This window comes from Drosophila simulans, chromosome 2L (genome assembly GCF_016746395.2).
Source record: "Drosophila simulans strain w501 chromosome 2L, Prin_Dsim_3.1, whole genome shotgun sequence".
In the NCBI taxonomy this organism is placed as follows: Eukaryota; Metazoa; Arthropoda; class Insecta; order Diptera; family Drosophilidae; genus Drosophila; species Drosophila simulans.
In genome coordinates, this window is record NC_052520.2 from 12,251,074 (window position 1) to 12,265,144 (window position 14,071).

General features: G+C 40.9%; 1 protein-coding gene across 8 annotated transcripts in view; it reads left to right on the forward strand.

Moving 5' to 3' along the window:
* Positions 1 to 14,071, forward strand: part of LOC6732081 (CUGBP Elav-like family member 2) — a 51,960-nt gene that overhangs the window by 31,463 nt on the left and 6,426 nt on the right. For 7 of the 8 annotated variants that reach the window (XM_039291124.2, XM_039291123.2, XM_039291121.2 and 4 more), the window contains 2 exons: positions 8,781 to 8,959; positions 12,393 to 12,873. In XM_039291124.2, the coding sequence (XP_039147058.1) occupies positions 8,781 to 8,959; positions 12,393 to 12,873 (660 nt within the window). Of the gene's footprint in view, positions 1 to 8,780; positions 8,960 to 12,392; positions 12,874 to 14,071 lie in introns of those variants that run through there. The other variant, XM_039291128.2, reaches the window with a different exon arrangement.

Below are 14,071 nucleotides of genomic sequence, written 5' to 3' on the forward strand. Positions count from 1 at the left end.
TCGCTGCACTTGCAGCTTTGTTCTGCTCCCCTTTCGCCATTTTCCCAGGCATTTCTCATCTTTAGGGCAAGTTGCCAGTGAAGCACTTGAGTACATCGTCGGGGGCCAAGGAAACCTTGGGCGGGGAAAATAGGATGGAAAACATTAGAATAGGAATAGCCACTGGCAGCGGTAATTGAATGAAGTGCACAAAGGCAGCCAGAAGCGGTCATCGAATGGCTACAAAAATAAAGAAGCAAAACAGCATCGAAACAATATTTATAAAAAGTCTCAAGACTGAATAACCAAGCTCGCAAATACACTATAATAATAAAATACCCTATTATGATCTTCCAACCAAAAGTTAGATAAAATTACAACGTCGCAGTCATAAAGAACTTCAACTTTAACCTAACCTCGGAAGTTTAACAAATGGAGACCAAAGTCGCCTTAATCCCTTAATTTCAAAGTTTAAATTCGGGCACATACGGCTTCTAAAAATCAGCATACTCCTTATGAAGGGCATCGAAATGGAGCACAAGAGATATTGCTCGCCCAGCACACAAATGAACCCTTCAAGCGAATGGCAAAAATGAGCAGCTCCCCCTGACTCCTGTCGAAATCCCCTTTTGGCTGCTGGCAGTTTGCCTATTGCAACATCTCCACTCCGCTCCCGCTGCCGCTCCCCCTCCTCCAGCCACATCATCTTCGGTGGGGAGTCTGCCCCTTTTTTTTGCTGCCGCTGCTGCTGCTGCTGCTGCGGAAATTGCGGCGCTCGCGGGCCGGAAGTGTTGCCAACGTAATCGAAACGTGCCCGGGCTCGCAGCTCCTGTCAACGGAGTGGAAGTGGATCGTGGTCAGCGGAGTGGGCATCCACAGGGATTGGGACTCGTGCCGGGGTAGGATGATTATAATGATTTCGCTCATTTGTCGCAGCGGTTGGCTCAACCAATGGCATTAGCTTTTATGACGGTTAATTGTATTTTGTGGCCAGGAAAAGTGGTGAAGTGTTGAATTGGCTGTACTGTGGGAAGGGTTTGAGCTGGACAATATACTACTTGCCTCACTACTATAACATCAGTATGTCTACACGTTTAATGAAATATAAAGGCATTTATTATATTGACATAGAAAAGAAAGGACAAGATTTCCCTCAATAAGCCTGTTCTGATCAGAAACTTACGCTCTACAATAATATCATCATTGCAACTCTTTTCACCTGCAAGTCCGCTTTTCTTGCTACAACTTAATTACATGCACATAATTATTCCTTACGAAACGTCACCGGGTGGCGAAACTCTGTCTCGTGAACGAAAAAAGCTTAGTTGAAAATTCCATTTTAATTTCCGTTTCCGCATCAACATTTTCCGCTTGTCAATTATTGCAAAATTATGCAAATATGCAGCGCGCAGGGCGGGAAAGAAATGTCGAAAATTTGTGCGCATTAAATGCGTCGCCCACAGAGGTTTTCCCCACCCCCCCTCGGCGAACTTCCCGTCTGGGATCCTTCCTCCTGGAACCGCCAGGGAGCTTAATTGAATTAAAACATAAAAATTTCTGCACCGCAATAAGTTAACCCCCTTTTGGGCCGGGCCATAAACTTCTCCCAACTCCAAGCTTACACTCCCTGTACATATAACTGAATTATTTAAAACAAGAAATATTATCCAAAGACAATGGTTTAGGTCACGTCATCCATTATTAAAATCAAGATGTGATCATTTAAATTACATCATACGAAAAGAGCTTTTCATTTATAATAATGCAAAATGGAACAATAAACTTCAAAAGCTGGATAAATGCAGCAAACCCTTTTGGAATATAACCAAAGCAATTAAAAAAAGAAAACAAATTGTTCCGTGTCTAAGTAAAGCTGATGAAATATACGCTTCTGGAAAAGAAAAAGCGAATATTCTTGCTGATGTCTTTCAACTGAAGCATAATCTGACACATTCATATTCAAACCAAAATACAATTGACCAAGTCAAAATATCTTTACAATCTATAGCTGAAACCCCAAACAACATCGCAGAAATTTGTAGAGTCACTTATCCAGAGGTTTTTTCAATTGTAAAAGCTCTCCATACTAGAAAATCTCCTGGAATTGATGGAATACCTAATATATCCTTGAAAAACCTTCCTACAAGCGCCATTAATCATATTGTTAACATTGCCAATCACTGTCTTCAGGCAGGCTATTTCCCACGGGATTGGAAGATAGCAAAAATAGTTCCAATTCTCAAACCAGGAAAACCTCCTGATAACCCTGAAAGCTACCGACCAATAAGCCTATTAAGCGGATTGTCCAAGATTCTGGAAAAATTAATTAAATTGAGATTGGTGAAATTTTTGGACATACACAACACACTACCAACGGTACAGTATGGTTTTAGAAATGGTCTAAATACCATACTGCCGACCTTAAAACTAAGAAATTATATTAAAGAAAGTATCCAATCCAAACAATCTGTAGGGCTGGTTACACTTGATATTGAGGCTGCATTTGATACTGTATGGCATGACGGACTGTTGCACAAACTAAAGATGATTGGAACTCCCATATACCTCATTAAAATAGTTCAAAATTTTTTGACACATCGATACTTTAGCGTTAATTTGGACAGTAGTCAATCTGCTAGACGAATTTTAAATGCAGGTGTGCCACAGGGTTCTGTCTTAGGACCTACATTGTTTAATATTTTTACACACGATATTCCACAAGCTACAAACTGTGTACTTTCACTGTTTGCTGACGACGCCGCTGTCTACAGTGCTGGTTTCTCGTACAGCGAGATAAATCAATCCATGCAGAGTTACTTAAATGAATTAGACATATATTACAAAAAATGGAAAATTAAAATTAACCCTAATAAAACGAATGCTATATTTTTTACAAAAAGAAGGAAACCTCGTTATCTTCCTGATAGACAGTTGCGAATACTAGACTCTCCAATACAATGGGTTGACAACATTCGATATTTGGGTATAATTTTTGATAAAAAACTAACATTTAAATACCACATCAACAACACAATTATGAAAGTTAATAAAATTATTTGCACACTGTACCCTCTAATAAATCGTAAATCTAAATTATCAATATCCAATAAGATCATAATTTTTAAAACAATTTTTAATCCAATATTAATGTATGGGTCACCTGTTTGGGGTAGATGTGCTCAAACTCATATCAAAAAACTTCAAATATGCCAAAACAAGCTGTTAAAATTAATAATGAACTTACCTTATTACACAAACACTAAGTACCTACATATAAAAGTAGGTGTACAAAAAGTTCAACAAAAAATACAATATTAACAATCTTTTGTTTCAAGTCTTAGTTTTTTTAAGTTAGTTGTAAGTCAATTAAGGTTTTTCTTCTCCCTTGTTTTCCTTAATAAATAATAAATATTGTTATACAAAAAACTAAAAACAGGTCAACTAGACATAATTAATAAATATTTCAGATGAAAGCCTTAGCTAAACACTGTAAATACCAAATTATACCATTAGCTTTAATGAAATGTACATATATATATAAGGGATAAAGCACAAATAAATTAATTAATTAAAATTAAACTTCTCCCATGGGGAAATATATGAACAATTGGAACGGACAGCCCCAAACCAACAGACACACATATGTATATGGCTGTAAGTATGTAATTCGCATTTTAGTGCATTTTGATGGCCGGGAATGAGCATCATAATTTCAGCAGTTTACAACATTTTTTCTCGATTGGCGGCGCTTTAAATTAATTATGAGAAGACCGGCGGAAAGTATGCTATGTGAAATGGTTGCGCCTTCCATGGCACACATGAATTTTCTGCAATAAATATTTATGCAGCTGAGACTGCGAGTTGAAAACGCCCAAACTACTTAACAACACAAACAGATACAAATATGTGAAAAGTTGGCTCCAACTCGTGCAGCACTTCAAAATTGCTGCAGCTGCTGTTGTTGCTGCTGCTGCTGCTGCTGCGTTGATGCTGCTGCGTTGTTGCTGCTGCTGTTGCACATGTGTGCATGCCATTTTCATTTATCAGGCCTCGTGTGAGCTCAGCGCTTAATCTGTACAGTACACACACAGTAATAACAACAGCAGGAGCTGCAACTCATGCCACTTACAGTTGAAAAAACAATAATTTCCTCGACAGCAGGCAAACAATTTGCATTTGTCAATTAAGAAATGGCAGCAAAATTTGAAAAAACCGATAAAAATTCAAAATATAGCTCATGTAGTTAATTTTTAAATAAAGAGCAGTATTCTATTAATCTGCAAAGGAAATCTAATTTATTGCTTAATCACCCACTTTATGCCAAGTGTAATGCGTAAAGACTTTCTCTTGATTATGCATTGTTTTATGCACAGTGTTGCTGGCGTGTTTATGTTATAATTGAAAACGTTAACTGTTTTTAGAGATGGCGGATCGGCAGTGAGGCATCCTACTACCCGCCGAGTCCTTCACATATCCCCAACACCATTGTGCTTAAGGCTGGCTGGCCGCGTCTTATGCTAAATTTTAATTGAAACCTGATAGACGAGGAGCTGGGATGTGGCCTAAGTAGCTTAAGATGTGATTAGATCCAGTCTGAGACAAGCTTCATTATAGTGCGCTTTAATTAATTCGTGATTCCATTCAAGATTCAACATTAAACTGCTGCGCATAAATTGCTTAGGTCAAGGTAAAACATCCTTCTGATCGATGGCAACTTTATCCACATTTAATATTTAAGAATGCCCAGCTTAAACGGCATTTATGTGGCATTTATTGGTGGACGGGAAATGCGAAGAGGCGGCGGAGGAGCAAAGTCATAGCCATTAGCCAACTTGTTCACATCTGTTTTTACATATGTATTACTTTGCAGCTCGTCCTGAGCCCCTGGCCAAAATGTTCTGAATAATGTTGCATTCCTCCAATTCGAATACCACAACTCGTATTTCCGAGTGTGATTTTGAATGTGTGTTTTGTATAAATCTGGCTGGCGTGTTTAACATTTATCCTTTCGCTTCCCCGCCACTCCGCATGTCCTTATTTTAATGTGCTTCGCATTAGTAGCAAATTCTGCTCCATCCATACTTGCGATATATATGCAAATCTCGGTTGACAACCCTCCGGAGGAATTTCATCCCCACACATTCACATTCAGTCGGTTTGGTAAAAGTTTTATGCGCTTCATTCGTTTGCACGGATGCCATTGTTCTGGTTAATGCGTTTGACTTTTGTTTGTGGCTTACACCATGTGAGAGTAAAATCGGGGAAGTTAGCTATGGAAAAATCCTTTCGTGGAAGATAACAATATATATGAAAACTTTAAAATCTTTAAAATTATGTTATTTTTTGAAGCTAGGAGTTTGTTTATTGGAGTTTATATATTTACCAAGAAAAGATACTTTTGCTAACTTCTAGAGAGTGTCCTTATAAACCACAATATATTTATGCACTATCTTGACGCACTTAAGTGCGTATCATGAGTGCATATGTATGTGAATGAATCCGAAAAGTATGCCAGAGATTTCGGAATCGAGGAGCTTGGCTTGTAAACATTTGCACAAGGCGATTAATTTGTTTATGCCAAACAAACAGAACTTGGGCAAGGGGGGGAATCATTAAGAGCTGTCGATGGTTTTTTCCAAGAGCCAAGAGGCGAGCAATTTAATTGCGATGCAAATTGAATGCAATCTAATGCTTGGCTGACTCCACAGAAAAGCTCTAATAAGATAAAAGATACGCAATTCATGTGTGTGGAAAAAGTAAATTATGCACATGACAAACTTTGCCCGGGGCCAACAATTTTTGGGGGGCCAGAAACCGACTTGACACAAAAGTTGATGTCTCAAGTGTGAAGTGAAATATATGAGGACCCAGTAGATTTGTGCCCCCCATTTCGGCCCCCTTACCCCACCACACACATAAGTGCAGTTTCCGCTTTTGACTGTGCATATAAATCTTAAGACAGTTAACGACATCATATGGCAGAGTTGGCTCCCAAGGATGAACTTACAATGCATATGCCACAGGCGGAAGTCTCCACCTTCCCGCCGATCGCCCCTCATCCTGAAAAATCCTCCCCTGGGGGGGGTGCAACTTTGCTGCATAATTGTGGGGCGGAAGGCACGAAGAAGGACCGGAGAAACGAAACGAAACGAAAATGTTCGCCCAGCCAGTTGAGGAAACCAATTTGTGGTAATTGTCGTGAAATTGCAATTTCTGCAACTGTAATGGCCCACAGGAATGACACAGAGATGCACCGAAAGTGTGAGCCAGCGGAGGCAGAAGGCAGTGACTTTCCTTGAATGAGATTCCTGCCATTTGGCGGCAGTTTCCACACTCTGGTTTCTTGGCCGCCGCCGAAAAAGGTGAAAATAATAAACTGCCTAAAGCCAAATTAATGCGGAGATTGCGAAGGCAAATAACTGGGCCAATGAAAATTATAAACTGACTGGATGAAATGCATTAAAATCGAATTTATTTCAGCAACAGCAAAACTGTGTAATTATATTGGACTTTAGACACCTTTTTAAAGTAGTTTTAAAATTAAACAAATTCTTTAAATACCCTAAAATATGTCTGTAAACTTCAGGCCATTTAGTTGCCAGAACAAAAGGAAATTCTTAAGGGTTTTATTTTTCGCTGGCCTGGACTTTCCCAACGAGCTTTTATCAGCGCTGAAAAAATCACGTGCGCATAAAACTTTCCAATCAGCGATGCCAAATACAAAAGAGGTCCTTAACAAGCTGCTCGAAGGGTGGGAAGACACGTGAAAAGAGGGGGGAAAACGCGGGAGACTCAGGTGCCTGCAATAAGTTTTAACCTCCTTTTGTCATAGCCCTTTTCTTTCGTGCCACTCGTATCTTCGCTGGCAAAGTTTCAACTTAAAATGGCAAATCCATACAATAAATATATAAAATGTTACTTCTTCTGTCACACCTGAACTAACCTCAAATAAATTTTGCACATGTGCCGGACAGAGACCAAAAAGTGGGCAAATGCCGCACATGGGTGTGCTGGTGTGGCAAACAATATCGAGAAAGCGAGGAAGTACTACAACTTCGTATGTATTTAGCACACAGGAATGCCGTGCACCCTGTTTCGAAAAAAGTTTCATCCACGCCCACAGATAAGACCCATTGCCAACGCCCCCCCCATTTGGGCGGCTTGAGTGCGTTCTGAGTGCCTTGGCTGGGGGTCTCCATGGATCACCATCACCTTCTCCGGTGCCAACTCCAGGCGAGAGCAACAATTTCCAATCACTTCCCTTGCAGCGACACCATTTTCTATATTTATACTTTACAACACAGGGGGTTCCCAAGTTGGCCAGGGTAGAACTCGATTCGCCCTGAAATAAAGTATCATTACCAGGAAAAGCCCGCTTAACATATACAAGTTAATAATAATTTATATTTTATTTTATTTATACATTTTAAATCCATATTTTAAACAATAAGTTTACTACACTTTCCCACAAATTCTTTATGTCACACTTATTTGCCTTGACAAGCTACATTTTTGAGCCACCCTATTCCAGAGTTACGGCATCCAAAAGTGGTTTGAACGCACGCTTAGTTTGTTTTTAGGGGAATTCTTATGTGCATTGTATGTGCTGTCTCTGGGAAACTTTAAGCCAAGATAGTGTGTGCTCGAAAGTGTTGCAGAATGAAAAGTTCCTCTTTCTTATTGCTGCAGTTCCCCAGTTCTTGTTGCATTGATTCGATTTGTTGCGATTGCGTTTTTAGTCTTTTGCATGTGCGCTCCCAAAAAAGTTTGCAACACCCCCGCTCCTCACATGGGGACCAAGATAAAGCATAACAATTGCCATGCACAAAAACTTTTCCCTTACAAATGTTCTCGTTTCGATGAGGGGAGAGATCCCAGATCTATGGAAAAACCAAAGGCGAAGGCGATTTATTGGAGCAGTTTAAAGTTGCCTCGCCTTTACTGGTCCCAGCTGCTTACAAAGTTGTTTCCTGATTAATTGCAACCCACTCGTACAAAGGAGCCCCAGAAGAAATTTCCCAAAATATCACTCATTCGCCGGGTGTTGCACAATTTAGGTTAAATACCCGCTGACCGATCGTTAAATGGAGCCCACACGAACACTCATTAATGAATTTAATTGTCAGTAAGAGTTCATAAAAAAATCCGCCAAAAATGTGGTTACCTGTTGTAGGTTAAAGCAAGTCAGTGATGTCAAAAATCGACGATATATTAGCTCTAATGTAATAAAAAGTATTTAACACCTTTAGCCATAAGGACTGTAATCATTGTAGCCATTATTAGTGGATATTCCAAGAAGAGATTTAAAATAAATAGACATCCCTTTAATACATGATTTTCAACTTCAAAATCTGTCTTAAAAAATTGCTGTTTTTCCATTCATATGTCATTTTGGGCTACGCAAAAGCCTTAAAGCAGTTAAACCCCACAAACATGTACTCATTTCGCGGTTTTAATGACATTTTTATGGTGACCATTACGTTTGCAACTCTCCTCAGTCATTCAGTCAGTCAGTCAGTTCGTTCGTAAATCAGTCAGCAGCCTCAGTTGGTAGTACATTTTTACGGCTCTGAATGAAGCACCGTGCAGGACGTAATAGTAGTTCCTACCACATTGGCAGCCCACTAAGTTGGAGCCTTTAAGCCAAATGTTTGTAGTTGGACGACCTCTTGACCCGCACTCTCCCAACCACAATTGTTATTTATGCTAATTTCAACCTGCATTTATTTTATGTTTATTTCTGTAAGCATTCACTGAAAAAACATTCATTCATTTCGCATTTTCCGCTGATGTATTTCCAGAACGTAAACTTTTCGTTGGCATGCTGAACAAAAAGTACACCGAGGCCGATGTGAGGCAGCTCTTCACGGGCCACGGAACCATCGAGGAGTGCACAGTGCTCCGGGATCAGGCTGGTCAGAGCAAGGGCTGCGCCTTCGTCACATTCGCCACTAAGCAGAACGCCATCGGAGCTATTAAGGTAAGATTTCAAAATAGTGTTTGGTAATGGGAATTTTCCAAAATGTATGAGAATTAATAAGAAATCCGTTTTAAGTTGTCTTAAATTACGAATTTAAAATATATTCTTTAACAATTTAACAAAGTGTACCAGATCGTTTAAGAATTCATAATGGGTTGACAGAACCTTAGCAATGAATAATTGATAAAAGAAATGATGAGCGAATGGCGAAACGATCACCTTAAAGTCACTTTAGCTCTTGAAGCGCAGCATTGCCTTTTGGTCCTGTGGCTAGTGTGGGAAAAACTGTCGCAATGATTAATTGCAGCGGCGGCAAGAGTCGCGCATATAAAACACGTTTCTTCACGGCACACATACCAAAACAGAGTCGGTGACACCGCACACACACACACACACACATGTACAGGCATACTAGCACAGCTTCATTCCACAATGGCGGCGGCAGCAGCAACAAAAACCGCATGCAACTGCAAACAGGAAGCTGGAACGCAAGCAAGACGCCGCCTCTGGCAGCGGAAGAAGTCAACGGTAATCCTGGCAACCAAGTAACCCCCATCCTGCTTCCTCCACATTCACATTCCGCTCCTGCCACGCCCACTTATAAGCAAACACTCACACACACTCACACTAGCGCACTAGCGGAGACTAATGCAAGTTTTGTGCCGGAAACAGGCAAAATTACAAACTTCCGACAGCCAAACACAAACACATGCAGGGTTGCAGGGTGTGGGAGGAAATGAGCGGGCAGAGCGAGAGCAGGACAGTCCGAGCATGCTGTCTCTGTCCTGTGTATATTCCACATAATTTGTCGCCTTTTGCAAGATGAATGTTGTTGTGGGCGGACTGCCATACATGCACATTGCAGATACACCACACACACACCAACATGGGAGTACGGTCTGAGCAGGCTACAACGTACCTGAAGGATATTTTCATTTGCCTATCAAATATACTTGATAGACTGGCCAGCTCCATAATAAAACTTGGGACTTCTTAACTGAAAATATAAATTAGTTTTCTCAGTTGGCTTTTCTGAATAAATATGCTTATACCTAAAAAAGGGAATAATAAGAATATTTCCTTTTACCATTGTTACCACTGTACCTTGACATGTGTGTGTGCCAGCGATTTTAATGCATTTGAAGTCAAATTACGGGATGCTAGGCACGCACACGCCAGCAATAAGCTGGGGCCAAGTGGTCCAAGGATATTAAGCAGGAAAAGGAACCAGGGAGAAGCCTGTCCAGGACCAAATGATTTGGATCGACGCAGTGAACCAAGGGTTGCAAAGTCATTGCAGTCTATTGACGCCTGAAAGTATGCAGCCCCATGAAATGCAATGCAAAAGCTGTGCAACTTGCCCATCAAAATACGAAGACCCAGGCGAAAGACGCTTCAGCTGAAGCTGCTGGCAAAGTGCATTTAATATTAATGTGCCATGTTTATAGCCCGACAATTTGTTCTCGGCTTCAGCTCCTCCATTAAGTCTCATTCTCTTTGCAAAAAACCCAAATGAAAGCAAAAAATGCGAACTGGTACGGGTGGGTGGCCAAATGATGATAGCATTTTTCAACGCATGCAGATTTTATTTTTCGCATTCGTCTCGCTAATTTGTCAAGTGGTTGACGCTGAGTTCTGGCCAACTTGGGAATGCGGTTGAGTCTCCAGTGCCCACTGTTGCCCAACGGGTCATTTAACCCGTTTTTTGCTGCCCCAGAGGGAAGTGAGATGTGAGGCCACGCTGTGAAAAATGACTGAGGATTAGTAGGTGACTTGGGAATGGTCCAAGTAAAAAATGTTTAAGAAATTAAGTGTTTTCAAGTGTCAAGAAGCTAGGTTGGAAAACCAGGAAAAATAATGTAGGAAAACTAAGAAACTTTGATATTAATCGTTTTTATTGCGGACAATGCCATTCGTCGTTTTACCTTTTTTTATACCATACGCATAAAATTTAAAGCTTAAATACACAACGTTTAATATTCTGTCAACATTTCTTTTGCAAAGTTACATTAAGATTCCAAGAATACCATCACAATAATATACTTGTAGTCAATCGACTGGGAACAAAGGGAAATCCTGAAACTGTCCTGCTAAAATCCTTAAACACTTACTTCTCTCAGGTGTCCTTGATGCAAAACCACGACAACTTCTATACAAGCACCAGCCACAAATTCGCGGCATTTAGGGGTCGAAAACAGTTTTGATAAGTTTTATGGCAGCGGCAAGTCGGCTTACAGCATCAGAATAATGACGCGCACTTAAGCCGCCTCCGCATGTCCACCCGACCATCAAACCACCCACTCAACCAACCACCCATCCAGCCATGCCCACCCAACATCATACCCCCCAGATAGTTTAGGCCACACAGCCATTTGTCCGCTTAGGCGACTTAATTTACACCTTTCTGCTAAGCCCGAAAACAAACAAAATGGCGCGGGAACGGGAATGGGAATGGGGCCGAGAATCTGGGAGGCTGGCGACTCTGGGCGCGTCACGAAAACCAGGCCAAACATTTAGCGAAGGCATTTAGGCTGCGGTCTGATGAGGGGCTGCCGGGCATTGGGGCATTCGAGGGAGGGGTTTGGCAAGCCACTTTACTTATTTTCCGGTTTATGTAGACTTTATCATTGAAACTCAGCCGGGGCCATGGCGACCCGGGCCGAAACTTCCGCTCAATTGTGGCGACGGTGGCAACTCTGGCCTGCATCCTATCCTGCATCCCATTCGCCTGTATCGTGGCAGCCACCAGAAGTGCTCTTTAATTACATTGGCTATAATTCTTGCGGCTCTGGCGCGACTTTTATGGCCGGCGCATTGTTTTGCCCCACCCCGTTCACCAGCCATCGCGACACTGCTGCTCTTGGCTACAAAGTAATTAGGGAAATTTCCGAGTTTTTAAACAGGTCGCTATGGCTGCACAGTTGAAGCTGAGTTTTTCACAGAATGAGGTGGCTGGATTTTTTGGTCTGCAAGAGCGGGAAAGAAAGAATTATTTAAAATTATGAAACGATATAAAATATGACTATTTGGTAATTTATTTACAATTTCTTTATCCAATTTACTTTATACATTTTTAAAGAACAAGAACGGCAACAATGCGGATGAGTAATATAATCCGAAGCACTAAGTGTGCAAGATGAACTTCGAGTTGGCTTACAAAGTATACACAGTATTACAGAAGAAGACTTTTCAAGTCACAAATGTTTAGAGTAGTTAAACACACCTAATGTCTAGAACACAGCTCTTTTGGTGCCAACTCTGCGTATTAGTAATAAGAATAAATAAACATTGTGTATACGCCACGTGTGCAAACTAGAAACCTTAAGCCAATAATTAAAAATCAAAATTATATTTCTGTTGTCCTGCTCTAAATAATACAGTTACAAACAATATTCTATTATTAATTATTATGATTATTTCCTATACTTTTCAGGCCCTCCATCAAAGTCAGACCATGGAAGGCTGTTCAGCTCCGCTGGTTGTGAAATTCGCCGACACGCAAAAGGAAAAAGACCAAAAGAAGATGCAGCAGATACACGCATTCTGTGGCATCAATACGCCGAGCGGTGCGACAGCAGGTGCGGCCACGCCCACCATTAATGCCGCAACGGCTCTAATAGCTGCTCCGCCCTCGGCGGGACGTACCAATCCGTCGATGGCGGCCGCACTGGCGGCAGTGCCTCAGGTTCAGCAGGCTGGTTCTGCAGCAACGGCACCAGCCACCCTCGTTCCCCTGAACTCCACCAGCGCCCTCAGTGCGTCGTTGACGCCCAATCTCCTAGCCACCAATGCCGCCCACCAGGGGGCGGCAGCAGCGGCCGCCTATTTGGGGGCAGATCCCGCTGCGGCGGCCCACCTTCAGCTGTACCAACAACTGCACGGATACGGACTGAGTCCGGCACACTATCTGCCAGGTGAGTGGATTCGGCGAAATAGGTTCCAGCCTAGGTTACTCCGTTAGGCCTCGTCCTTCTAGTCACCCCCTAAGACTTTTCTCCCACCCCCAAAACAACCTTGAACCTAGTCAAAATGAAACCGTATTGATCAGTTTTAGTCACAGACACAGATTAAATCCAAAGCGTTGCATCTTCCTTTCTACAAATCTCGCTATCTATCCGTAACTATTCATGCAATCTGTCCTCGTTTCCTGCACACATCTGCTCGTTCTTTACTGCGTGTGTTCTATTCTTTGTTTATTCCTAATTTTTCCAATCGCGCACTTTTAATGTGTTTTTTGTTGCAACCCAACGGAATAAAACATTTTAATTTTACACATTTTCACTACCCTGTTGTTATCATTCCTTTAAAAGTTTATCGATTTCAAAGGCAATTAAATTGTGAATTTTCAGCATCAAAATATTTCTTATGGCTTCTACGAAAAATTTGAATGAGCGGCCTGTTAATTATTCAATATATGTGTGGTTTTCTATGTGTGCGTAATAATATTGTGAAAAGCTTATAAAAATAATAAACTCATTTGCAGAAAACAGTGTTTCTATCAACACCAAATATGAAAATGTTATGTGTCATTAAAGCGTTTTAAGAGGTCACTTGACATTATTAAATCCACTTCATTAGATTAGTATAATATTCTATAATTAACTGAAAAGGAAACATAATTTGTTTTCTTATTTAATATGAATAATGTGTTCACCGCTCGTAACTTTATTATATACTATATTTTCCCAACGTAGTCTATAAATCAGTTAAACTGGAAATTATTTTTAGTTTACAAGATGAACGACATTCATAATCCCCAAGCTCAGTTTGCTCCAGTCATTTGTTTTGACACAACAAAACGGCTAAAATCACTCCGTTTTTTTTCACCCCCAACTTTATTTATAAGATTTAAGCTAGGCAAAAAAAAGGGGGAAGAATTCAGCAACAACTGTCAAATAATTAATTTCAATTTAAGCAACAAAATTTGCATAAATGCAGCCGACAGGGACGGAAGACAAAGTAAAGCGGAAAAGTTGGGAGTAGGAAGGAAGGGATAGGCGGCCCAGCTCTTCAGCTGCCTGATGAATAAAACAAAAACATTGTAATAGGATTAAAAGGTGGACAACGACAATGACGAGATGACACGATGATGAGGATGATGGGCCCAGACGG